This window comes from Patagioenas fasciata, chromosome 1 (assembly GCF_037038585.1).
Source record: "Patagioenas fasciata isolate bPatFas1 chromosome 1, bPatFas1.hap1, whole genome shotgun sequence".
In the NCBI taxonomy this organism is placed as follows: Eukaryota; Metazoa; Chordata; class Aves; order Columbiformes; family Columbidae; genus Patagioenas; species Patagioenas fasciata.
In genome coordinates this window covers 29,859,890-29,887,327 of record NC_092520.1, presented here as the reverse complement: position 1 = coordinate 29,887,327, position 27,438 = coordinate 29,859,890, and the positions used below count along the sequence as shown (strand labels likewise).

Here is a 27,438-nt window from a genome sequence, read left to right as displayed (position 1 = left end):
GGGCAGCCACTTTAGAAATAGGAAGTCTTGCTGTTCACCATTGCATCCTTCATACCGTTTTAAAAAAACAGCACTGTTCGGCCTTATCTCTACACTAATCCTCTGGTCTGTGCATATACTCCCAATGAAAACAAAGTGTATTAGCCAGAGACAGCCCGGACGTCTCCAGTGGAAACTGCCCCCGCTGAGCGTGTTCATAGGGGTCCTTTGGAGCCAGCACCAGGCTCAGGGTGTTTCGCGCACCCCTGCAGCGCTGAGCTGCACACACAGCAGAGGCACCTCTGTAAGGAGGGATCCACTTACAGGCAGGAGAACAAGGCAGGGCTGGAACACAAGACACCGAATACCACACTCCTCTAGCCAAAGGGTGTGGGGGGCAGTATTTGCATAACCCCAGACACAAAATGTGCAGGTGGTGGCTGCAGAAGGAACCCCTGTCCCAGCGATACCTGCCTCCTCTGCCCTGCCCGGCGTCCGGGGTGCGGGCCTTGCCGGGGGGGACGGGCGGGACGCGCTGGCCCCTGAAGGGATCCGGCGCCGCGGAGGCGGAGCTGAAGGAGGACGAGGAGGAGACGGGGACGTAGGTGGCGACAACGGCTACAGCAACGGCGCCGCTCCCGCCCCGCAGGGGGCGCTGCCAGCCCGCGCGCCCGCCCCACCCACCCACCGTCAGGCCTTCCTGACCCCGCCCCCGCCCTCCCCTCCGTCTATCTCCCGCGAGAACCAATGAGGACGAGGCAATGTGCGGTTGGTCCCGCCCCCACCCAGCCGGCAACGGCCAGTTCCGGCGGAAAGGGTTGCGGCGCTGTCCAAGATGGTGGCGGGAGGGTTGTGTCTGTGTGGGCTGATCAGGTACCGGGGTGCGAGGGCGGCCTGTGTGGGGGCGGCGCGTCCTGGCGGCGGAGGGGGCGGGGAGCGGGACACCCCGCGCCGCCATGGCCCCCTGCCGAGCCGCGGCCGCGCTCCCTCATACCCCCCGAGCCTGCCCGACGTCCCGCATCCGCCTTGTTCTCCCTTAGAGAGGAGGCCGTTGGGCAGGGCAGGGCGGGGCGGGATGGGTCCCTGCTTTAATGCGCTTTCCCGCTTCTTCATCCCGAATATCAGTGTTTTCTTGCCTTACGTGTCAGTCGTGATGCGTTGTTCATCATGGCAACCCCGTTAATGGCGAGTAAATGATGTTTATCGTAATGTGTAGCACAGCATCAGAATCCTCAGTTCAGGAAGGACAGGGAACTGCTGGAGAGAGTCCAGCGCAGAGCAACAAAGATGATTAAGGGAGTGGAGCATCTCCCTTACGAGGAAAGGCTGAGGGAGCTGGGTTTCTTGAGCTTGGAGGAGACTGAGGGGTGACCTTATTAATGTTTACAAATATGTAAAGGGTGAGTGTCACAAGGATGGAGCCAGGCTCTTCTCAGTGACAACCAGTGATAAGACAAAGGGCAATGGATACAAACTGGAACACAGGAGGTTCCACTTAAATATGAGAAGAAACTTCTCTAGATGAGGGTGACAGAGCACTGGAACAGGCTGCCTGGGAGGGTTGTGGAGTCTCCTTCTCTGGAGACATTCAAAACCCGCCTGGACGCCTGCCTGTGTAACCTCATCTAAGTGTTCCTGCTCCGGCAGGGGGATTGGACTGGATGATCTTTTGAGGTCCCTTCCAATCCCTAACATTCTGTGATTCTGTGAAGCTCTGTCCCCTGTGAAGCTCTGTAGGTCAAGAAGAGACTCCTGTGAGAAATCTCCTGTTCCTGGGTCAGGGAAGCTGTGCAGGGGGGTGGTGGTGAGCAAAGGGAGTGCCCATGTCAGAGAGTGAGAGCTGAGGAAACTGGTCTCTCTAAACAGAGAAGCTGCTCGGAGCTTTCCTGGACAGTTGACGCAGCTCTTCAGATCTCAGGGGCATGGAAAGTGTAGGTTCTGGGTCATGCGCTGCAGCCTGGCCCAAGTAGCTCTGTACCAACACAGTTCACGCTAAGGCAGGACAAAGCAGGAGCTTGGAATGAAGAAAGCTCTTACAAATCTCTTTAGAAATCTCCTCACTAGTTATGTTTTGCCAGACTGCTAAGGGCATGCAACCTTTATAGTGTGTATAGCACATGGAGATGTATATATAGCATGAATAAACAATAATGAGAAACAGCAATAAATGATTGAGAGGTAATGGTAGAGCAGGGGTGCTCCTACATTTATACAGTTCTAAAATTACATTTGGCCCTTTGAAGGCAACCGTGAGGCTGATGTGGCCCCCGGTGAAAATGAGTTTAATACCCCAGTACTAGGGAATATATCTTCGGTTGAATTTCTTATGTAGTATTTCTTTAAAGCAATATTATATTTTAAAATCTTGGCTTGTTTCAGATTGCTGTGCTCATTGTTAATCCCTGCATTATTTCTAAGTGGAATTTTGTGTGTCTGCCTGGTGGTACTACTGTGGGGAATACGGCTCTGGATACAACAAAGGAAAAAACAGTCGACCTCAGCAGGAACAGATGGGAAGCGGCCGTTGCTGGTTGCATTTTTTCATCCTTATTGCAATGCAGGTGGTGGAGGGGAGAGAGTCTTGTGGTGTGCCATAAGGACGCTCCAAAAAAAGTAAGCATATATGTTTATCAAATACCATATTTCATTTTCAGGTACTGATGGTATTATTTATGCCCATTTTGGCATTTTACATACTTAAATAGGTAGCATTTATCCACCAGTCCTACTTTTTTCACGTCTGAGTTTCACCTGGTTGCACCATTCCACTTCATCCCTTTACGCAGATTTTGATCTGTCATGCTGTGGCATCTCTCACTTATTTCTCTCCTTGGGAGAATCCTCCTCCCTCATCAGTTTCCAGTACTGATATGCAACTTTATATGGCCATAACTCATCAGCAGATAACTGATAATCTTGATATTTGCCTCTTGGTGCAGGAGGCAAAACAAGTTGGTATCCAAAGTGGATTTAACACTGGCACATCCACTGACTTGCACAGTCTTCTGCATTTTACTCATGCTGTGTACTAGATGGACAGTCTTAAGTCTATACAATAATGCTGATCTCTTATGTTTTACTCAAAAAAAATATTCCTCAGGTCCTCAGCCATATGTTTTTCTGCGCATCAGAAAAAAAATGAAGTACAATTTAGTTAAAATAATTTCAAGGCTAGGTCAGGCATTTGTTCTCACATACTTTTTGAGTAAGTTTGAATGGATAATATTTTAGTTTCATGTTAAAAAATTTGAAGAGAATGTATGAAATTCTTTTTCTTTACTCTTGCAGGTACAGAAATGTAACGTGTGTTGTTTACACTGGTGATAAAGATGCCACTGGGGAAGAAATAGTAGAAGGTGCTTTCAGAAGATTCAATATAAAATTACCTCATCCCGTGAAGTTTGTATTTCTAGAAAAACGCTACCTTGTGGAAGCTTCTCTTTACCCTCACTTCACTTTGCTGGGACAAAGTTTAGGATCAGTGTTTCTGGGCTGGGAGGCTCTTCTGAAGTGTGTTCCTGATATTTATATTGACTCAATGGGTTATGCCTTCACGCTTCCCCTCTTCAAATATTTAGGAGGCTGTCGTGTTGGATGCTACATCCATTATCCCACTATCAGCACTGACATGCTCTCTATTGTTAGGAATCAGGATACCAGGTTTAACAATGCAGCCTTCATTACAAACAATCCTCTTCTCACCAAATTTAAACTTGTCTACTACTACTTCTTTGCTTTCATGTACGGCTTGGTTGGATCCTGCAGTGATGTGATTATGGTTAATTCTTCTTGGACGCTGAATCACATCCTTTCCCTCTGGAGAGCTGGTGCTTGCACTAGTGTTGTCTATCCACCCTGCGATGTTCAGACCTTCCTTGATATTCCACTGGAAGAGAAGAAGAGCACCACTGAATATTCCATTGTTTCGGTCAGCCAGTTCCGGCCTGAAAAAGATCATCCTTTGCAAATCCGAGCCTTTGCTAAATTGCTGAAGGAGAAGAGGCTTGGGCAGAAGCCATCATTGAAGCTTATCTTAATTGGAGGCTGTCGTAACCAGCAAGATAAAGAGCGTGTGGATAACCTTAAACGTCTTTGTGTAGAGTTGGGAGTTAGTAATGACGTGACATTCAGAATAAACATTCCTTTTGAGGAGCTAAAGACACACCTGGCTGAGGCCACCATCGGCCTGCACACGATGTGGAATGAGCACTTCGGGATCGGTCAGTATCCTTCCCCTGTGTTCAGCCATTTGTCCCCAGCTAGGGACACAGTTGGGGAGGGCTTCAGTGCATGGTTAAGGCTCCTCAAAGTATGTGTCTATGCATAGGGGAGGTTTAGATTGGGTATTAGGAAAAGTTTTTTATGGGAAAGGGTTGTCAGGCATTGGAACAGGCTGCCCAGGGAAGTGGTGGCGTCACCATCCGTGGAGGTGTTTAAAAGATGTATAGATGAGGTTCTTAGGGACATGATTTAGTGACTGTTAAGTTAATGTTTGGACTCAGTGATCTTGAGGGTTTCTTCCAACCAAAATGATGCTGATTCTATAGAGGTCTGCATGCCAAGCAGGTGTCCAGTTGCTGTTCTCAGAGGTGATGTAGCTGAGGTGGAGCCTGAGGACCAATTCACATGACAGACCACTAGGTAGTGCAGTGCAAGCTGAAGCACTGTAGACATCATAGACTCTTGCTTATGGGCACCCTATGGTGACCTAAACAGCCAGTTTGTCTCATCTGGGCTGCCCGGGTTGTTGAGCCTGACCTCTAGCTATGGCTCTGCAAGGACATGGGTTGCCCTGAGGTCCCATGGGAGGTTTGCCAGCTTTATGCAGGTGCCTTGTGTACCCAATGGAGCCTCAGAAGGCAGCAGGCACTTCTGTTACACACCATGGATTGTGCCCCGTTGGCTCCACTGGCCGCAGGGGAAGCTCACACGCGGTTCACGTGTAGACATCCATGTGTGGAGACTTGGCGTGTGTTCCAGATGCCCTGACTACCATTGGAAATCCTTGGGTGTGTTGTGGGGCTCTCACTGCTGTTTCAGGGGTGCGAATCTCCTGCAGATCCTGCTGAGCGGACGGGTGCTGTAGTTGGCTAGAATGTGACTAAACTGCAGTTAATGTCATCAGACTTTCTCAGAAAGTTAAGTAAGTATCAGGAGTAGTAGTTTATAGTCTGTAGGAACTTGGTATAAAAAAATTTACTTTGAACTGTCTCCTATAAGCAACTGCCACAAAATGGAAATAATGGTTTCTCGTATATTTTCCTCCGCAAAAGTTAAATTAATTATTTTTTTTAAGTGATACGATGACACTGTGATTTTGAATTTCACTTTCATCTCCAATGTCTTTTTACCTGTGAAAAACATGTTCTAAAACTTCGGAGCATTATTTATAGTGGGCAATTTTCAAGTTAGGGGAACTAAAAAATCAAAACTGAGAAGAATCAGCAGTTAAAGTGATTTCTGAGGTCTGTTGTGGAACCATAGAGGAGAGTAGATGTATACATTCTATGCCATTCCTATCCCACTGATTTTGGCTGAGGAGAGCTTGCCATCAGATTCTTATTTCATTAAAACTTACTCTCTTAAAAATACAGGTGCAGTGATACACATTTTTACTAGTTTGTCTTGCTGAATAGTCAAAACCTTTAAGGATTTGTTAATCTGCAAAATACTGAACTTCTGACTATCAGATTGAAATATGCATAGTCAGCTTTTCTCTCAGAGTATCTTTCTAAATGTTAAAAATCTTGAGTGTCAATGAGAAAATGAATGCAGAATACATGTTCAGCTCTAATTTTTACTTCTTTTTTGCAGCTGCCACCATACCATAAAAGTGGTGCAGTGTTCTGCTACAGAGCAAACCAGAACTATGCAGTGTTCTGTCACAGAGCTACCTTCTATGTTTATCTTTAAATTTGTTTCAATATATAGCTTTTTTTTCACTGTATATACTGGTGATATAATCCATCTCAGGTAAATCAAGTATGTTACAAGAACTGGAATTTAACACATTAGATCTGATATGTATTTTAGATTTTCCATGTTTAAGAGAAGCCATCATTTCTATCCTTGGGACTGAAAAAATTAAATTTGTTCATCTGATGAGACCATTTACTCTGTTTTTTTCACACTGATCTAGAATGGCAAGCTATGGTAACTTATAATTCTGGGTGAATTTTACTGCAGTTTTAACTTGCCGGTGCCCGATACAAAGTCAAAGTACGTGATGTGCACATTCATATCAGAATATTTTGTATCTTTTACAGGAGTAGTTGAATGTATGGCAGCTGGCACCATTATCCTGGCTCACAATTCTGGAGGCCCCAAATTAGATATTGTGGTACCCTACGAAGGACATATTACAGGCTTCCTTGCAGAAAATGAGGACAATTACGCTGAGACAATGGCTTATATCCTGTCTTTGTCTCCTGAAAAAAGGTTAGAGATCAGAGAAAATGCTCGTCGATCTGTGCACAGGTTTTCTGACCAGCATTTCGAAGAGACATTCCTGTTATCTGTGGACCCATTATTTAAATAAATGTATATGAATAAAAATGTACTGAATAAAATTAACTTTTTATATTTGACTGTGTTTTACCTGTAAATACATGTAAATACCTGTAAATACTCTATGATCTGTTTCAGTAAAGAGATTATTTTTTTTCTTTCTGTTAGGAGATGTTCTTTATGTAATAGAGGGGTTTTTTACTGGGAAAGAAATCCTCCTGAAAATTTTCTGTGTTGACTACATGACAGTACAGTGCAGTGCAAAAACCTCTAGATACATAGAACCATCCTAATTCCTTGGTAACAGAACTACGTTTTTATTCATTGAATATACTTTCCATCTCCACTCATTTCATGACTCTCCACCCACAGTCACACTTTTTAAAGTCAACACTTTGATTGCTTTCGTACCCTCATTCTTTTCCCAGAATCTGTAGCACATTTTCAATTTGCTGTCCCCCATTGTGTGGCAAAAATATATTATGTGGGCATTTAATTGTGGTTTTGTAGATTTCATTACCTACAGTGATTCCTTTAGGTTAATCATACAGTGGTTTTAGCAGTTTCCTTTTTAATAAGTGTAATAATTGCATTTGTCTATGATCCTCATATTAGCAATTTCCTCATGCCCTTTCACGGGATGACAACTTAATGGTATTTTTCCAACTGTATTCTATTGAAAGGTTCTCTGTTCTAATGGAACAGAAGGGTCTAGATTAGAGGGGATAATTAAATGCTATACAAATATGAATGGTAAAGCCCTAAATTACTGCTTATAGCTGAGAACACAGTGAACAAAATGTTCAAAAATTGGACATCTGCTTTTGTATCAAAAATGGAAAAACATACAGTCCTTTTTTGAGCCATCAAAACAGTATTTTATATTTTAGCAAACCAAGAGAAGTGCAAAAAGCTACTGAAATCAAGCTTCAGACTGGGGTTCTCCCTCTGTTTAAACCTCGTCTGGATCATGTGAAACTTCGTATGTGAAAAAAGATGTTTGGAAGAACCGATTGTTCCATGTTTTATTAGAAACTGAGGAATGCACATTTCTCATTGTGTTAATAGACCCTTTTACGGCTACTATACAAAAGTGCAGAGCAGTTGGTGATACTACGTAGGGTCAGTCCTGTGTAAATGAACCATGCATTATAAAGCTGTATTGGCAGTACATGGAGATCAAGAAAAACTGCAAGAGTGTACAACAAGAAGTTGATTGCGCTAGGGAAATACGACAGACTGGCTAGGAGGCATTTTTACATGATACACAAACAGTTACAGAGAGTATGCAATCAGAAATGTGCTCAACCAAGCACTGAGAGATGTCACAGGTAGTTTAGAATAATAGAGATGAAAGGGCATTTCAGTCTTGATTGGTATTTTTCAACATTTAGACATCTGAAAAGTAGCCTGATTTTTTTTTTCCCTTCAAACAAAATAGTAACAACCTTCTATTAATTTTAATAGAGTGTTTAGCACTGTTGAAAAGCAGTTGATTTACTCAGCATTTAATGTCAGCTACCCTTACATTTTGTTACTGATGTGGCTGAAATATCAAGCAATTTATTAAGTTCTGAAACAGTAACTGCTGGTGTTCTATGTAGCTCTTGCTTCCTGATCGCCTTTTTCATTATGTGTGTCAATGCTAAATGACTCATGGTTATTTTCTAAATCATCATCAGGTGTTCCAAGTAGTTTGCTAGGTAAACTCATCTTTTCTTCATCTGTTTGAGGTTTACTTATTGAAAGGACGGGAGACTCCATGGTTCTCTCTGGTGGAGAAGTCACCACTTTTTCCAGAGATTCCTCCAACTCATGTCTGAGTTCATCTTCAGAATCTTCAAAATTTCTGTAAAGTAAACCAAGATAATTATATTAAATAAATGTGTCTTTGTTACAAGCCTTTCTACTTTCAAGGTCTTTGAGATTTTTTTAAAACAGTTTTTAAAGAATATACAAGTGAAACTTAAGATGTGAGCTTTTCTTCTTTCTCCATGAGACTGTTTACCTGTGTTTATAAGATAAGAGAACAGGAATTACAAAGCCATGTTCATACTTCCGCATACATTTTTAATGGCAGCATCGGCTTGCGGCATATTAAATTACAGAATTAAAAGTTAAATTAACAGACTTTGTAAAACAAGCAAGTTTTCTTCATTTATGAATTTGAAAGAACAGCAGAAAAGCTTCAGACAATGCAACCTGCCATTTCACAAAAGCAGTTATATGGACTTTTTATCTGATGTGCTTGACTTACGTGTCTTCATCATCTGATCTCGGCTCAAGTCTGTTTTCATCAACAGCAACAGCAAGATATGTTTCTGAATCATCTTCCTTGTTTGCTTTTGGAAGCACCGTAGTTAATCTCCCTTCTGGAAAGGAAGAGGAACATTCCTTTATTTGTATATTTGCTAACTATAAAAGTGTACTGTCTGGGACTGAAAATTGTTGTTTACCTGTACCTATGGCTTCCTAAAAATGGCTGTTTTCAAAGACTGAAGGGCAACCCAAACCTGAAGGTGGGAGAACAATTTTAAGAGTTGCTGTTTTAGTATAAAGCTAAATTCTGCATGTGACCCAGCAGAAATTTGTCAGTTTGGGTAACACTGTACTCTACAGTATCAGCTTGAGTAGCAGGGCAGAAGTGCGTATTGAGAGTGCCAAATTTTAATAAGTGTAACTGATAAAAGCAACAGCAGTTAGAAAACCTGTGTCAGTTATTCTTGCTTCAGTCCTATGAACTGATACTAGTGCAAAGTGGTTTGGGTTGTTTGTTTGTTTGTTTGCTTTTTATGTATAAGCAATAAAGCTAGTCTTAGGACAGGAATATAGCTGATTTAGAGTTTTAAAAGAGCTTGTTATGCTATAAGGAAATGTATGTGAGGCATAATTAGCAGGAGAGTGCTGACTGAACAGTCGCGAATGAAAGATTTCTCATGACCCATAAAATTGTTGAAACTTGGCATTTACATGTATGATTTAGCTGGCTTAAAAGTCCTGTTCTCCCATTACATGTTCAGTAGGTTGGCAATTGTGTATAAAAACACAATGTCCAGGTACATTTACAGCATCTTTCTGTGGAAAATACTCTGGCTTTTTAGCAAACAACTTTGATGCAAAGTAAATGTTATTTTGAAAACAGTTTGTTACTTAAGGAAAGTGTGCTGCAGTGTGAGTTCAAATTAATTTCTGTGTCAGCTGTATCAGCATGGACCATGCTGTACAGTAAGTCAGAACTGTAGTTTAGGTCAGCACATACTACAATTTACAGCTGTTCTACAAAACAGCTATTTGTATTTGTATAAATGTTTTTACAGAGTTCTACCTCAGCCATTGCAGGGGCCAGATCCAGGTTTGTGGTATCAGCCACTCTGCTGGCAGTAGCAGCTTATGTCCATCTGCCCAAGGAAATGAAAGAATTACATACGAAAGTAACAGCCAGCACGTAGGGTTTGCCCTTTTCCCTGCTGTTCACAACAGCAACATCCCAAAAGAGACCTTTCACTGCTGCAGGACACAGCAGGGGCTGCTGGGACAGGCTGCACATGTTTTTCTAGTTTGGCAACTAGACTTCAAAATCCTGGTTCTCATCATAGACCCTCTGCCAATGATAGAAGAAATAATACACTAAAGAAAAACTTGTAGAATTTACAGTAACAAACATCCTACCTATTTCTTCTTCGAGCCGGATGAAGGAGTCATCAGACAGCTCTGCTTTTGCTAAGATATTCAGGAGCGTCTTTGGTGGTGTTTGTTTCCACTGCTTCCTGTTTTCTGGGGTGTCTTCAGGCAGAGCAGCACACTCAGCTGAAGGACAGGAAAGCTCTCAGGTCATGAAAGCATAACTGTGGCTTGGCACTGTCTTTTGCCAGGTTCAGACTTTCTTGTCTTGACACTGATTTATTCATTTTGTGTAATGCTGGAAACTGTTTGGGTTTTTCCCCTTGTGGAATACTGAATTTTTAATAAGTATTGCATCTGATTGATACCATAGATAAAAAATAGCTTGGGCTATTTATCACTAAAAATTTCTAATACCAGTTTTAATAAAATAAAAGTTCAAGTATCTGCTTAATTAGGCCTAGAATAGACAGATGCAGCTTCATTGAGCAGCCTTAGGTCTCAAACTTGTTGCCTTCTTGGGGCTGAAAAAGCTTCAAAGAAATTCCTGTTTCTTTTGTGGCCTATGCTCTTTCATCTAAGGCAGAATGAACAAGAAGTGGCATATTAACAATATTCTACTTGGTCTTCACTGTCCATGCAAACTCTTCAGGTTGCTTCTGTGTATGCAGGGTGTTTGGAGCATGCTGAAATGCTGGAAGAGCCTCTTGTTTGCAGCAACCAGTCACTGGAGATACCCATCTGCCTGGGAATATATGCACTGGTACTGCAAGAAACACGGCAATTACCTTATTCTGAAAGGGAGCATCACCACAGCCACACCTGTGCAAGGACGCACTTGGGACTGTGCAGCAACACAAGTCTGTGGAGCATGAAACCAGAACTCCACCGCACTCTGGGGAGGCACTGGCAACTGACTGCCTTGGTTCTTGTGTTTCATCAACTCAAGGCCCAAGAAAGCGGTGTTGATTTGCTGCATAGACTGGCACTTTTAGCCCTTGTTACCCTGGCCACAGAGTGATTCATAAAATGCAGCCCTCTTAATATGTATGAGCAGCACAACATCATTGCAATATTAGACAGAGGGGAAAATGATGACTGCATTCTCGTTTAACATACACAATAACCTCAGTTATTATGAAGTCCTGCAATTAAAAGCCTGCCAGATCATTTGAACGCTCTGGTATGGAATTGTTTTGGCAAAGGTCTGTGAGTAGGTTGGCTGAATTTTAGCAGCTCCCTACTTTCACTGAAACACAAAACTTTCTTACCAAGTTCATTTTCAGCCACAGTAGGACATACAGATGTGACATCAGCATCAGCTAAAAAATTCAGCAGTGTCTGAGGGGCTTCAGCTTGCCAATGTTTTCTGTTTTCTTTCATATCATCTGTGTCATTGGACTCTACAGGGAAAAAAAATGAGGAGGCAAAGTTATTTCATTTTTTGAGTAGATTTTGGTGTGATTACAATATTATGTGATATAAAGCAAGAGCTTATCAGATAAACTTGCTATAGCCTGGAATTACTGAATTTACCTAACTCCTACATAATTTTCAGGATTAACACTCTGCATTGCATTTCCCCAAGAAATACCTGTTTGGTATCCAGACATTTCTTCCAAAGCTCTGTCCATATGATCTTCATAAACTTCCACCAATTTCTCCTTAAGATTCTCACCATCCACTAAAGTCAAAGTCTCATCGAGTTTATCTAGCACCTGAAAAAACAATAGGTTACTCTGGAAAGAGAAAACAGGTATGGGAAAATAACTCATCACTTCTCATTTTATGGTGTTTGCCGGCCATTCTCAGGCATGCACAGGCAAATTGTGTAACAAAAAGTGAAGCAGCAGAATTCAGAAGTCACATTGTGATTTGTGTATCAGAGAGCTGCATGGGGCTCTGCAGAGATGTGAAACAACACAATAAGAAAATCGTGCTTTATAAATTAAGAATATATATACTAGAAAGAAATATTTTCAATGTTACTGTTACAAATATTTTAAACATTCTAATATACTAATAAAAATTTCAGTAGGTAGCTATTACATGTCAATCAGCCAGAAATGTCATTTTAATAAACGCAATCACATGTGAGCAGTAGCATCACTTCCACTTTTTCTACATAACAGCTGGTTTATCACAATATTATTATTGCTGTGTGATACAATAATAGAGAAAAGAAACAGAAATGTACTAAAATCATTTACAAATAAATTTGGCATTTGCAGACTAAGTCGGTTTTGAGACTAATTATTCCCCTCATCCCAGTTTACAAAATATGTGCACTCCATATTTTAACATGTGAAAGATTAACCCAGATATCATCCAATTTTCTTCTAAGCAATTATGCTCTTGAAGAAGGTCAGATATATGCAATACGTCAACAAATCCTCAATAGGAAGCTTCACTATAAAAAACTAGAGGATGATGGTAATGGAAACAATTAAACTTTAGATCATGGAGCTACTGTCATGGTTTCAGATAACTAATGTAAACACTTTGAATATAACTACAGCATACCTCTGCTTCTTGAATGCTGTCTTCCTCAGGAACACATACATCTAAATCAATTTCAAACTTTATTCCTCCCTAAAGAAAATTCACACATTTCATTAATGTATTTTATGAAATAAACCCGAGTAATTAAATGTACACAGTTTATATGGAACTATAAACTTCAAAATTATTCTTCTATGGAAATAAAATTTTATTTAACAATATTTTTCTTCAGTTTAACAAGATCAAATTTGAACAAATTGGACAAAAATAGATTGCTCTGAATATAGTTTATACATATTTTTAAATAATTGCATCCAGTTCACAGAGCTGGAATATTGTTGATTTTAAGGAAAAATGTCTTTGATAATAATTCAATCCTTGCAATATACAGAGTTGGTTCTTACAGCTCATTGTCAACCAATATTAAAATCTGAATACGGTACTGCTTCCATGCAGTATTTCACAAAAGACCTTTAGGCCACTTCACAAAGATTTTATGGTCAGAAACTTTCCTGATATCTTATATGCATTCCCATTCAATTCCCATCCCCTTCTACAGTTTAAAAAGCACTATAGAGAAGACTGTTTTTACAACAGGATGTTAAGAAATTAACAGCCTGACTTGACTTCACTTAAAACTTCAACATGAGTTTCTATACACTACTAATGCAGTTTGATATGAAGATGAGTAGGTAGGGATTGATGAGTATCTGAAAATATCTGAAGTGAGTCTCCCTCAAATGATCAGAAAAGCTCTGCTACACATTTCTTAATGATTCCACTTTCTTTCAACTTTTAACAGTAGACCAGCGCTCTTAACTGACTCTCAGATAACTTGATTTCCAGAGCTAGTTTGATAACACAATCATTTGAAATGCACAGATATAAGATGGAAAAAAAAATTATGGATACCTTTGTGTTATATTTCTTCTTTATGATTTTTTGGTCTTGCCTATCCTGAAGTCTCACTTGTTTAAGGTTTTCTTCCATGTCCTAGAAGGAGGAAAAATAAAATAATAATTAAAAAAACAAACCTTACCCCTCTTTATATTCCTATGTCCTACGTTAGAACATGTCAGATAAAAGCACAGCAAATAATTGTATGCAAGCAGATGCAAAAGCTGGTGGTTTTGTTACTGTGCATTTCTCATTAAGTCACTGGGAATATAATTCCTGTCCTGTCATGGCCCTAATTGCCTATAACCTACTTTATTCCATCAAGTGATGTGTGAATTCATTTTAGTAAAAGCCAGATCCAGGATCCATGAAAATCACCATAGAGAATCTACTAATATTGGCCAGTTTGGCCCACATTCCAGTTGCAATAGGGTAGCAACGTCTGTCACTGGTTTATGTGGAAAGCTGCCTATTGCTACAGGACAAGGCAGAAAAGTCCTACGTCACATGAGGCAAATCCTGCCTGAAGAATCCTAGGAGCTAAATCAGGGCTGTTTTCCCTTTAGAATAGACTGGGAATCTGCACACTGAGATTCATTTTCATAAACTGAGGCTTTCATTCATTTCACTTGATGAAAACTGGACTTGTTGCTGTAGAACTCCATGTTGTCTGGAAAACTTATCTGGTGGTCACAAAGAAAATACTGTAAAGTAAAAGTGGAACAATTCTGTCATTGCTTCAGTAGTATTTGATGAGAAAGAAGTGAAGGAGTCCTATAGCTGGAAAGCTTTGGCTCTGCCTCTTCCTCCTGCTTCTCCTAAATTTTTGTTTAAGTAAGGAGTCCACACAACCCTGGATTCTCACATCCCACACAGTGTTACTCTGACTTTTCATGAATTGCTGTATCTTTTGTACAGATTTCTCATAAAGATTTGCACTGTAAGTGGCTTTTTATTTACTTCACTCAGAAAGCAAGGAAAAGAAATATACCACAAAAAGAAATTAAGTAAAAGTACATCCTAATATTTAGAGATGAAGAGTTACCAGAACAAGCCAGGACTCAGCCAAAGAAACTTTCCAGGCTATTCATGAAAAGAACCCAGGGAGATTTTCACATGCGGTGCAAACATCAAGTGTGATTTAAGCTTTACTGTTTTTCACATCTGTCACAGAGAGTGAATCAAAGATTATGCAGGACTTGCACTAAAAGTTCTGTTTAGACCAGGAGATGGTACTGATACCTGAAGTGATTCTTCTCTTGTTCCAGCTGTATCCTTGGTTTCAGACTGGTCCTCAGCTTTCCCTTGCTTCACAAGATAGGTTTTGTCTTGTATTTTTTGGTTCTCCTAGGGAACATTTTTATAAAATGTTCGTTTCAGTTTCTAATTAAGGATATCAACTTAATAAAGAAAAGGGAAATATGACTGTGTGTATGTTTGAGGTTTGTTACCTGGAGTACTCCTGCTCTAAATCTCAATTCTTTTATATCACTGTGGTATTCTTCTCGAATTTTCTGCAGTTGTTTCAGGTACTCCTATTAAAGCACAGTAAGGTAGAATACATATACCTTAGAAATGCACACAGAAGTAACACTAGCTAAACAAAATATTCTATGGATATCAAGCTGTGTATATATGAGAAAAAGAGATCAGTGTCCTTTACTCCCAATTTTAAAAATGAATTGTTACCTCCTATTAGAGGACATTTTTGAGTCCTAACTCTTCCAGATTTCAATGTTTTTGAAGTTTTCCAGACTGTTTCATGCTCCATTTTCTGTAGAATTATATCTAAACCAGCTAATTCCAACAATAATTGAAGGACTGTATGAGTAATGATTCTAAGGTTGCAATTCAAAAACAGAGGACTGGAAATTAGGAGGATAAAAAATTCTGTATTATTTATTGTATTGCAACCTGCTCCCCAAAACGAAACAAAATCTGGTAATCTTTTCTTGGAGAAGCTTCAACTTTCCTATGCAAATTGGGCCAAAAGACATTTTTTGTGTTAAGGAGATCTCTGTTACTGCTTATATGAGGATCTATCCCAGTTTGCCCATGTTATAAATGGACAAATCTGTAAAGTTTAATTTTCTGGCATACAGGCTTTGTGGAACTAAACAGCAAGAGTCTCTGAAGAATGTGTATATGGCGAGCATGTTCTTATCCCGAAGTCTGACCATTATGTAATAGTCAATATATTAATATTTATTCTGACATTTTTCTATAAATCAAAGATATAATAAAATGTATTTATATGTGTTCATGAAAAAAGAAGTATCAGTTTGTTTTCTCTCTTGCCCAAAAGCAAAACCAGAAAAGTATATTGTTTCTGTATAAAATAATCTCCAAAAGTTATACCACCCCAGGGAAGTATTAATAGTATGCATCACATACTATTATATCACAGTCTAAATGTTGCAGTACGACTTATGAACAATGAACATACATACACAAATAATGCCTGTATGACTATTCTGATTTGTAAATGTGAGGATCTATTGTCCTCTAACATCAGTTTGTTCAGTGATGTAACTCCCCTAATCTCAGTAGAAGCAAAATAAAAATCAAGGCCACGCTTTATGAAATGATTATGGACAACAGCTTTTGTGCAAGTCCTCACCAGTTTATCAAAGACGGAACCATATGAAAACAGCTTATATTTTCCTAGTGGTCAGATAGAAAAGAATCAATTCTTATATAAAGAACACTATTGTCATGGAGTATAAGGAGACAACTTTTATGTGGCTAAGGAAGAAATTTCATTTACCTGTTCTTTCATTTCATTCTTTCTAGACATGTCCTGCTGAGTATTTTTGAGATGCTCTTCCTTCATTTTCTGCGGCTGCATTTGGTCAGGATATGGATCGGCAGAGGATGGTCGCAGCCCCTACGGATGTCCAAATAAAACCCAGAGCAAAGGAATTTTCATTTAGAATCCTTTCCTTCAGTGCTCACTCAATTCACTCGCCCTGTTCCACTGAAGAGTGCAGTAAGATAAGTTCATAATTTTGGAGGAAAAAGGTATAGCAAAATTTTACATTGCTATAGTTTTGTATCAGATCAACAAATTTGCTGGAGCAGAAATGTTTACCTGTCAGAGTCACAGTTTGTTGTTACAAAGACATCCGATCATCTTTTGAATTTTCTTTTTCTTTTCTTTACAGATTTTATTCTATGATTTAATGTTTACTTACCAGCTGTTTTTCCACTTTAATCTTGTATTGTTTGGCTTCAAAACGCCTTTGAAGATATTCTGCAGCCCTGAGAGAAGAAAGTGATGTTCATATGCTACATTTTATTTCACAGACTCTGCTACTATTTGCACAAATAATTCTCTACAGGCTCTATCACATATGACAAACAGAGTTCTCTTTGTTCTACCTGAATATATAAATATGGATAAAATATTTATAAGTAAATATTTATAAATATGGAACAACAGTAAAATAACAAAAAGAAAACATATCCATATCCAAGGCATTGCCCTTCCTATTACTTCAGTTGCACTGGTCTTCTGAAGGGTGCAGCAAATTCCTTCTCCACCTTTCATTCGATAAATGGGATGTGAAAGTGTCATTGAAAAGAAAGTTGTCTTTCCTGATCCTCAAAATGAGTCAAAATTGTAAGAACAGAGGTTGTATATACAACAATTTTTCTATTTCTTTTCTCATCTGTGCCTAATTCTATCAGCCTAAATTTGTATTTGTTCTGGTTTCTAAACATTTCTCTCTTTTTTTGATATAAAATAACCCACAGTCATTTCTAAGCTCCCTGATTTCTACTCATTTCATTCACTAACTTCAGAACCCACTTGTGCCCCAGGGAGCCAAACTCAGCTCAGAAAAGATGTTCTAAACCTGATGATCCTTAACTGAAATATTCTTAACATTGTCATCATTGGATGAAAATTAATGATTCAGTCAACCTTGATGGAAGGATCCAAAAGGAGGCAGTATTAAAAATTCTTTATCTTCCTTTCTCAAGGTTTTCAAAGCTCATCCACACCTAAAATGGCTGATCATGGAATGGACAGGCAATCAAGTAATAAAAAGGTGGTACCTCTACTTTGTAAGAGAAAGGCTTTGAAGTAAAGAAACTGCTGGAGAAAGGGTATTTATATCTGAAAACAAAACATAAGCCCTGCAGGGAAAAATAAAATAAAATAAAATAATAAAATAAAATAAAAAAATAAAATAAAATAAAATAAAATAAAATAAAATAAAATAAAATAAAATAAAATAAAATAAAATAAAATAAAATAAAATAAAATAAAATAAAATAAAACACATTTTTATGGCCTTTCTCCCACTCTGTTTCCTCAAGTGGAGAACTGCTTATGGGCTTTATATCATTCTGATTCTGGTGGGAAGAAAAGACAGTATTTATCCTCGATATAATTAGAAAGACTACAAAAAAGCATGTGTTTTACTTCTCACCCAATAAAATGCTGACACATTTTGACAACAAAATGTCAAACATCAGGACGAAACATTCAGAAGGAACTTCTGGATAGACAGGAACAGGAGTAATCATGTTTGCAAAAAACTTATGCACAAAAATTGTCAGAGACCAAGCCGAGAAGGAATTAAACTGAATAAGCCATAGCCAGTGTTACCTAATCAGGAAGGCTGATAACTCAAAACATGCAGGACAGTTCACTACCAATAAATAAAGTGAGAAAAGTTTACCAGTCAGGTGGTGGGGGTGGAGGTGCAACTTGTCCTTTTAGTCTGTAGTATTCCTCAACCCTTTGGCTGATATGAGAGAGGTCATAATGTACGTTAACTTTCCTCTGCAAGTTGTCAAGCTGATCATAGTAATGACTATAACGGCCACGTACACTAGTACTCTCTGGTCTTTCTGCAATCTTAAATCTGGAGTTCTGTGGCTGAAAATATAAAAAAGGATGTTAATTTACCTGTTCTCATTTGTATCAGTACAATTTCGAATTAACTTGCTGTCCTTATCCCCAGCTTGAGTTGCACGGTAATATAGGCTGTCTAAAGTACAGTTAGTGTAAGTTTTCCAAATTCTTTCACATATAATGCAGAAACTTTCTGACTTCTCAGGGTAATCTTACCATTGTCGTTTCCTTTTCCCCGGTTCCATCAGCTCCTGTCAGGAAGCAGCAGCCCACATTGTGCGAGTCAATCACCATGGGGCTTTGTAACCTGTCGTGTCGTTGCCCTGAAGTCACTCCATTTTCTGAAGCCTGAAGCACTGAATTAATTCCATAAGAATCTTATTTTGACATGTGAGAGCAAGGGGAATCTGGGATGCAGTTCTGGGCAGTATACACATTGACTGCTGCTTTCAGGGGAGCACTGTGCTACTTCATGTCATCATCTCTGATTCTGTGCCTGTGGGAGCTTGCCTTTCATTTCTCAAAGTCCTCATCGTGATGAAACATCCCTGTATTTTTACTTTGTGACAAGACTGTCTTTTCCATTTCTCATAAGAACAATGGAGAGAAGGCGATCACCTTAACTGCCACTGCATGATATAAAAGAAGTGTGGTAGGACATTCACAAACTTTTCCATGGTGGGAGACTAAAACCACTATATGTTGTTAAGAAAAATGGTGAATTTTGCTTATTTTCTTACATCAATGAAAAAGCATCTAAGTATCCCTTCCCTGGCTGGTAAATACATTAACATCTCTGTTTTCCCTCTTAGAAACACTGAAAATAGGTTTATCTACGTACTGTATAGTCCAGATCACAGTAGAGTATAAATCCATATCTGTGTAAGAATTTTCCAGTGGGACAATGTTCCCAAGGAAAAGGTAACTTCAAAAAGTATTTGTCTTGTCCCTTACTGAAATACCTTTTACAGTATGGTATCCAGAGGTATGGCAATCCCAAGCAATAGAGAGAACAAACCAGGCCATCTAAATAAATGTAAGAGGATTGAGAACTGTGACCAATGAAGCAGGCACTCTGGTGACACAGGCCATGGAAAAGGCTGAGGTTATGAATTCCTTCTCTACCTCAGCCTTTACTACCAAGGCCAGCCTTTGGGAATAGCCCCCCTGACTCAGGGGGAAAGTCTGGAGCAAGGAAGATGCATCCTTGGTGGAAATGAATCAGGTTAGAGAATACATAAGCAGACTGGACAAACCTAAGTCCATGGGCCCTGATGAGATGCACCCATGAGTGCTGAGGGAGCTGGCAGATGTCATTGTGAAGCCACTCTCTATTATCTTTGATTGATCATGGTGATTGGAGAACTGCCTGAGGACTGAAGGAGAGCATATGTCACTTGTACCTTCAAAAAGGGCAGGAAAGAGGATCCAGGGGACTACAGGCTGGTCAGCCTCCCCTTAATGCCTAGCAAGGTGATGGAACGACTAATCCTGGAAACTACTTCCAAGCACATAAAAGACAAGAAGGTGATCAGGAGTAATCAGCACGGATTCACCAAGGGGAAATAATGTTCAACCAAGCTGGTAACCTTCTACAATGAACTGACTGGCTTGGTAGACAAAGGGAGAGCAGAGCATATTGTCAAGATTATCTTGACTTCAGTGAGGCTTTTGACACTGTCTTCCCTAAGATCCTCACAGAGAAGCTGATGAAATCTGGGCTGAATCAGCAGACAGTGGACTGAAAACTGGTTGAATGGCTGGACGCAGAGGGTGGTGATCATAGTACAAAGTCTAGTTGGAGGCCAGTGACAAGCTGTGCAGCCCAGGAGTCAGTAGTGGGTCCAGTACTGTTTAACATCATTAATAATCCGGATGATGGGGTAGAATGTACCCTCTGTAAGTCTGCTGATGACACCAAACCAGAAGGAGTAGCTGATAGACCAGAGGGTTGTGCTGCCATCCAGAGGGACCACAACAGGCTGGAGAAATGGGCTGATGGACATCATGAAGTTCAACATGCGGAAATGCAAAGTCCTGCATCTGGGAAGGAATAATCACTTGCACCAGTACATGCTGGGCGTCAACTGACTGAAAAGCAGCTTTGCAGAAAATGACCTAGGAGTCCTGGTGGACAACAAGCTGAACGTAAGAAAACACCACGCTCTTGTGGCAAAGAAGGTGAATGGTATCCTGGGCTGCATTAGACAAAGGATTGTCAGCAGGTCAAAGGAGGTGATTCTTCCCCTCTGCTCAGCACTGGTGGCCTCATCTGGAGTCCTGGGTGCAGTTCTGAGCTCCTCAGTACAAAAGAAACATGAACATAGTGGAGAGTGCCCAACAAAGGGCCATTAAGATGATGAAGGGACTGAAGCATCTCTCCTATGAGGAAAGGCTGTGAGAGCTGGGACTGTTCAGCCCAGAGAAGGCTTGGAGGGATCTTAGTAATGTATATACATACCTAAAAGGAAAGTGCAGAGGACTGAGCCAGACTCTTTCCAGTGGTGCCCAGTGACAAGACCAGAGGCAATGGGCACAAACTGAATTGGAGGCTCCCTCTGAACATCAGGAAACACTTTTTTTTACTGTGTGCACGACTGAACACTGTAGCAGGTTGCCCAGGAAGGCTGTGAAGCCTCCCTTTTTGGAGATATTCAAAAGCCAACTGGTGATGGTCCTGGGCAAACAGCTCTAGGTGGCCCTGCTTCAACAGGGGAATTGGACCAGATAACCTCCAGAGGTCCCTTCCAACCTCAGCCATTCTGTGATTCTGTGCATCCTGAAGCAATGTAAAGTATGACACTATGCAAGTATCCCTGCCACTCTGTGAACTGGTTGCTTCATTTGGATGCTGAAAGAATGTGGGAACTTTCCCAGTGTTAGTATGAGAGCATGTCTCATAGATCAAAACACTGTGGACAAAATTTTGCCTTTGATCACAGCAGTGCACAGTGAAAGGAAACTTAACCTTCCTGACTTAATCCATCTCTGGATTTGCACTGGATATGCATAAATGTAATTATGAGAAAAACTAATTCCTATATTTTGCACAGGGCTAGTATTATCCATAGGCAGTGTAAGTGATTCCTTGAGGGCTGCAGTCCTGGGAACTCCACAATTTCCCACCATCGGTTAATCCACTGTAACTGCACTGTGCAATTACTGCTGTTTGTTTTAATAGTACCTGAGGTAAGTGCAGTGGGTGTCAGTCGTTTTGCCACGAATGGACTCAGAAGATTTGAGGTAAGAGCATGAATGTATTTGCTCCAATAGCAAAAATGCAAACACAGAGTTTATTTGCCTTTGTGCAAATGTAAATGCAAAGCATGCCTGACTCCTTTTGTTACAAAGGACCATACTGAAGCAGCCTAAATTTGGTGTTTCCCACTAAGGCTTTCTAAAACAGCTCTTCTGAGGTTTCAGGAGTGTTTAACTGTGTCTACTGACTTAGTGTAGGCATTAAGCTGAATTTTATACATCTTAATGAGGACTTTTAGAGGGTCTTTTCTAGGAGCAGGAATTTGCCTTCCGAAGGTGATTAAATATTACAAGAATATGGATACATAGTACCTGAAAAATAGGCTGTTGCCCTCTTGAAGGAGGTTTCCATTCATTTCTTCGAAATAATTCCTGTTTCTTCACAGGCATCACCACTTCAGATTCTGGAAAAGCTTGGTCTTGGACTCTCCTTTTTTGAAGTTTATGCACTTTTTAACAACAAAAAGTTAAAAGGTTACCTTCTCTGCTCTCTACGTGATTAATGACTATATAGTTGCAAACCATGGTAGGGTGCATACACCTAATGCTGACAGGCTGGTCTAACACTACTTACATCCTTTCATCATCACCATCATCATCATCATCAGACCACACACTTCCTAGGCATTCTGCCTTTCATTCTTAGAAGGAGATGCTTTTGAAAGCACTATGATTTGTCACACTCATGTAAAGTGGATCTTCATTGATTACTTTTGAAAAGAAGCACATCAAATAAGAAGGAGACCTCTATAAGCTAGAACACTGATCTGATGCTATTACCAAGAACAGAAAATAGGAGCTCTGATTCCTGCTTAGGCCTTCCCTTTCTAAACTTGGCCCTTGGTATTCTACAAATTTTTAGACAATCTTCAAGTACTTGTGAAATTTGGAAAGAAGGTCTCAAAAGTGAAAAATTTACCTTATCTGTTCCCCATGTATAAGAAAACAGAAGTACACACCCTTCTTGTTTGGCCAGTCAGAATTTTGCTAACACCTTAGCTACAATAATGAAAAGTAGCATCTGTGCTAGAATTAAGCCTAAGCAAGTTTGAAATATTTCTGACCAATGACTGTGAGAGTATCACATCTGGGAGATAAAATACATGAAACTTATGAGTAAATGACCACAGATACTTTTAAAAATGCCTAAGTGAATCCGGTGTTCTGGTGCCTTTGTCCTAATTGTGTAAGACCTCAAGGCAGATATATCTAATTTAAAGTCACTTCCAAAATCACATGGGTTCCCACATTATGGAAGAACTTTTTTTTTTTTTTTTTTGCAGGGGAGCAGAGTGGGAGGGTAGAAACATCCATAGTCCAGTTAAGTAGCTACATAGGTTTATTTTCACAAGTCTCTTTGAACTGCTTAAATACTCCAAAGATAAATGTGAGAAATAATTATGATATACTGAAGAACACAGAATGAGGAAAAGTTTATGCTGACAGAAACATGTCAGATGTTCAGGAGTTCATAAAGATACACCATTTAGTCTCATTCATATTTTCTAAGAATGGGCACACATAATCTGATCTGTCAATGAGCACTAGATCCAAATACAGTTCACTGTCTCTCACAATTTAATCTAATTTATATTTTGTAAAATACATTTTTACTATTTTGTAAAATACCATGGAGCACAATTTGCAAGACCTTTGCATTTTTGCATATCATAGTTTGGTAAAATGAAGAAAGGATGTTTTTCATGTGACTGACCTAAACTGCAACTAGACCAAAGCCTCTCAATTTTGTAAATTCTATTCTCAAAAGAATGAAGGTTAATGTTTCAGCACTTTCCTATGCCAGCTTTTCCAGCTTACTGTTACTAATGACCTGGTCTTAAAGCTGTCTTTTCGTGAACAGGACAGCAATGCCCTGTCTGGGGTGAATGTTTCTGCTGTTGCAGTTCTCTCCTCCTTTTAATTTCGTGTAAAACTCTTGTATGTGCAATAAAGACTGCTGGAGCCATCACGTGTATCATAACTAACACATGTTAGTGTAGAACTAATGTTAAATAATATTATTATCATTACCTTGTATCGGGTTGGGTCCAGGCTGTGATGCTGAAGGACTTTTTTTATGTATCACAGTGTGATAGAGTTCTTCCTGTGTTATTCATAAGAAAAAAGGCATCTGATAGAACTGTAAACAGTCCTATCTACTAACCAGTTCTATTTACTACCTACTAAAACACTACTTTGATACATATTTTTCTCTCAGCAAGCAGCAGTACAAGGGACTTACCTCAGGTGGCAAATACCTGAGAACAAGCTTCTGCAAGAAGGGCTTCCTTAGAACAGAGTTGATAGACGGTCGATCTCTTGGAGATATTTTAAATAACTGAGAAATTAATATCCTCAGGTCATATGAATAGCTGGGAGACACTGGGTGAAAATGTCCTCTGCAGATCTTGAGCACCAGTTGGTGCAAATTATTGCCTTCAAACTTAACCAATAAAAACAGTAAAAAGAGCACAGTAAGTGTCGCTGGTAGGAAATGATGGACTAGACATTCCAACTTGGAAAAAAAGCTGCTTGCTGACAGAAGCCCTGTGCTATGCAATCTCTTCACAAATCCTTTCTTTCTATCCATAGTTGTTCTGTGGAAAATTAATATAACCAAACTCTGACTATACTTTCTGATTACATTCTACTTGTTTTGGTTGCACGACTCAGAAGGTCCAATAGCTTTAGTACCTGGATGAGTTTTACTCACACTCTGCTGTCATACAGGTGCATTTTTCCCAGAATGAAACATGATTTATTTTGCCAAAAGCTGTTCACCAGAGGCCTGCATACATACTATCTTCACAGTGCTTCACACTGTTCACCCTCACAACCTCACTCCAAACAACTTAGCCTCTGCGTTCTGTGTTCTCTCAGGAACTAAGGTATAATCTGATTTTTAATGACTGACGCCACTCAGACAACTCAGCCCTCTCAGTTCAGCAGATCCCTTAATAGGTCAGCATTTATATAGTTTCTAGGGCCTTAGACAGGCAAAACTAATTTTGAAAGCAACTTCTTAAATCACCATTGTATTTCCTTGACTATTTTGAAGGTGTTGTAAACAAATTTTGCATTAACTTCACTTGTAGTTCCTGTCTACATCAGCATCTAGACCTCGCCTTCAAATTTAAAAACAGGCATCAATATTGAATAAAACAGCAAATCATTGTAAGAAGTAATGTCAATGTTTTCTCACTTTGTGAAATCTGGAATTTTCCTCAGCAGGAAAATTGTGAAATCTGGAATTTTCCTCTTGCTCTCAGCTCAGCGCAATTCCTCCTCCTATCAGTGCTGCTCTGGCTTCTTCAGAAGCCAAGCCCAGCATGTCAACTTCTGCTGGGCCCAGGAATCTGATCCTATTCCCATTGTTGGACTTAGTCTCTGCTGTGTTCCCTTCTCCACAAAGTACTCCCAGGCTGAGGATTAGCTGAGGCTCAGATAAGGCTGAGGACAACAGAGCTTCCTGAAGATGCTCTCTCAGTTATTTTTTGACATTAATGTGCTTCCAAATAAAAGGAAACCTTTAGGAAAATGCTTCTGGGAACTCAAACTGCTTCCTGGGGAAATGTGGGTTTCAAACTTTTTAGTAAGCATAGATCAGTAGTTTCAAATAGAAATGAGTAAAATTATATGCTTAAAGCCTAATCTTGGAGTGTGGCTTTAATTCTTTCCACTGTTCATCTGACTTTTGAAAAAGCTTAGTACTTATTAAAGAGTAAATGTATGTTTGATGTGTGTATGCATACACATAAAGTTGTAGAAATACAACATAATACATTGTATTTTAGTATGCAAAAAAACAGACAATACAAAAAAAAAAATTAAACACTGGCAGTCATTCTTTAATATCAATTAATAAAGTGAACATAATTCTAGAAGCTGTTTATGAGTACTATTATTACTATAGTTTTTCCAGGCTGCCCGCCATCTTTTTTAATAATATGACATTGATCTGATTCTGTTATACAATACTTACAGGATGCTTTAGTGCACATAGCTCATAAAGCACACAGCCAAGAGACCAAATATCTCTGTGAATAAAAAGTAATTAGAAGTTTCAGGGAAAATACTATAATTTCATACATGCAATCAGTACCTCTTCTCTGCTCTCAAATTCATTGACATTATTCCATCACAGACTAATACTGGTGCAACTACTAATTTTTCTTAAGAGGCACTGAAAAGAACAACTTGACACTTCTTTTCAGTTGTGGTACCAATGTTTCTATGACACCTAACTAGGTACTACCATTATCATTGGAAAAGGCACCAGATATGAAGAATGTCTGCTTAATGTTCCTAGTAGGATAAAGGGCAAAGTTGTCTCTGGCTGACTTGATCATTAAGGAGACAAGAAGGAAGCAAACTTTTGTGAAAAGCACCTTAGAGCTGGGATGCTAGGCTGGGCTCCAGAACACTCTGTGTTGATCCAATCACCCACACAGACAAGGGGGTCTAGCCCACTCAGCTCCTGACTTTTCAGTGGTCCTCATCTAGTATTTTGTGTTAAACCTGAGTGGGCCTTCACAATTCTCAGACCCATTCGTCTTTCCTGCAGGTGGCTACTGCTAAGTTTTAGAATTATCAATCTAGCAGCTTTCACTTTAGTGTATTTTTATATATCACAAATGAGCAGATCAAAAAATTCACAAACTTGGAACTGAAAAGATCCATATTTGCACTGGTTATTACATGTTCGAAACAGAGAGAAACTTAGTATTTGATGGAGAACCATACAAAGCAAAGGAAAAAAAAAAAATCTACTTTACATTTCATGCCACTACTAACAAGGAGTGTTAGAAGAGAATGAGATTACACTTTGAAGAAGAAATACATGCCCTCATGCACAAGCATATGAAGGAAAGACAAGAGACTTACGTTTTATTGTTATATGGTCGATTTTCACAAATCTCAGGTGACAGATAATAGGGGGTCCCTACACAGGTATGGGCAAATTCCATAGTGCTAATGAAACACAATGAATAAAAAGGCTTACACACTCAAAAAGTTTCCAAGCAATTGAACCAGAGGCATTTCTGACTCAGGCAGAGTAATAGTTCCCTAATTGAATAATAGCCCTTAGTTGAATAACATCTTATTGGAACACCCCAAGAAAAACTGAAGTACTTCCCAGTTCCATGTAAAAATGACCAACTATTTTAATAGTGGAGAGTGTTTGCACATCAACAGAAAGCACACAAATTCTCTCTTCCCCAGTTTTCACCAGCATTGTAGGCAACATTTTCAAGGAATGGTTATCACTAACACAGAATCCCCAAAAATGTCAAACACATGGCAAAACATCAGAAGTCTCTGACATAATAATTTAAGCAAGAATACAAGAGATGGTAGTCAGTTACGCAAGCCAGGAACAGTGGATGGAGGAAATGCTGTCCAGAAACCAAAGCAGGAGTGAGTGAATTTTAGTTCCCTCTTTGCTGCTGATTTGTGAAGATGTAGCCAAATAGCACCAGTTGGATTCATTTCACTTGCTTTTAGGTTATCTATGTACTCTATGGATGTCACCAGGAGTCCCTTGGAAGTCAGTGGAGAGAAAAAGATGCTCACAGAGTGCGATTCCTCTCACACTATGCTATTAGTAGATGTCAATAAAGGTTGTAAGTTACACTCTTTATAGATCACATGAATACTGAGTGCCTGAGGTGTCACAGACACCTAACTGCAAGTGAAAGTATTAGACACTATTTTGCATTCTGAAGTGGAGAATGGAAATGACAATGCTTTTGTGCACCCCAGGAGAGGAGGAAAACAGAGACTGAGAAACTTAACTCACTTGTTACATG

The 27,438-nt window shown here is 39.7% G+C and overlaps 2 protein-coding genes across 3 annotated transcripts in view; one reads left to right on the top strand and one right to left on the bottom strand.

Annotated features, from left to right (window-relative positions):
* Nucleotides 1-740: 740 nt before the first annotated feature.
* Nucleotides 741-8,389, top strand: ALG11 (ALG11 alpha-1,2-mannosyltransferase). The gene is given in 5 exon segments (XM_065862563.2): nucleotides 741-795; nucleotides 798-852; nucleotides 2,359-2,592; nucleotides 3,268-4,199; nucleotides 6,246-8,389. Coding segments are annotated over 5 exon segments (1,548 nt in total). The 3' UTR covers nucleotides 6,518-8,389.
* The window catches only part of LOC136116319 (serine/threonine-protein kinase Nek5), a 28,719-nt gene continuing 8,778 nt past the window's right edge, over nucleotides 7,498-27,438 (bottom strand). For both annotated transcript variants that reach the window (XM_065862542.2, XM_071805282.1), the window contains 17 exons: nucleotides 26,513-26,599; nucleotides 25,611-25,665; nucleotides 23,871-24,071; nucleotides 23,660-23,732; nucleotides 21,941-22,077; nucleotides 18,195-18,394; nucleotides 16,701-16,767; nucleotides 16,274-16,393; nucleotides 14,958-15,041; nucleotides 14,749-14,853; nucleotides 13,522-13,602; nucleotides 12,631-12,699; nucleotides 11,702-11,825; nucleotides 11,379-11,510; nucleotides 10,156-10,293; nucleotides 8,744-8,858; nucleotides 7,498-8,335 (listed from right to left, as the gene is read on the bottom strand). In XM_065862542.2, the coding sequence (XP_065718614.2) occupies nucleotides 8,083-8,335; nucleotides 8,744-8,858; nucleotides 10,156-10,293; nucleotides 11,379-11,510; nucleotides 11,702-11,825; nucleotides 12,631-12,699; nucleotides 13,522-13,602; nucleotides 14,749-14,853; nucleotides 14,958-15,041; nucleotides 16,274-16,393; nucleotides 16,701-16,767; nucleotides 18,195-18,394; nucleotides 21,941-22,077; nucleotides 23,660-23,732; nucleotides 23,871-24,071; nucleotides 25,611-25,665; nucleotides 26,513-26,599 (2,041 nt within the window). In that variant the 3' untranslated portion in view covers nucleotides 7,498-8,082. The remainder of the gene's footprint in view (nucleotides 8,336-8,743; nucleotides 8,859-10,155; nucleotides 10,294-11,378; nucleotides 11,511-11,701; nucleotides 11,826-12,630; nucleotides 12,700-13,521; nucleotides 13,603-14,748; nucleotides 14,854-14,957; nucleotides 15,042-16,273; nucleotides 16,394-16,700; nucleotides 16,768-18,194; nucleotides 18,395-21,940; nucleotides 22,078-23,659; nucleotides 23,733-23,870; nucleotides 24,072-25,610; nucleotides 25,666-26,512; nucleotides 26,600-27,438) is intronic.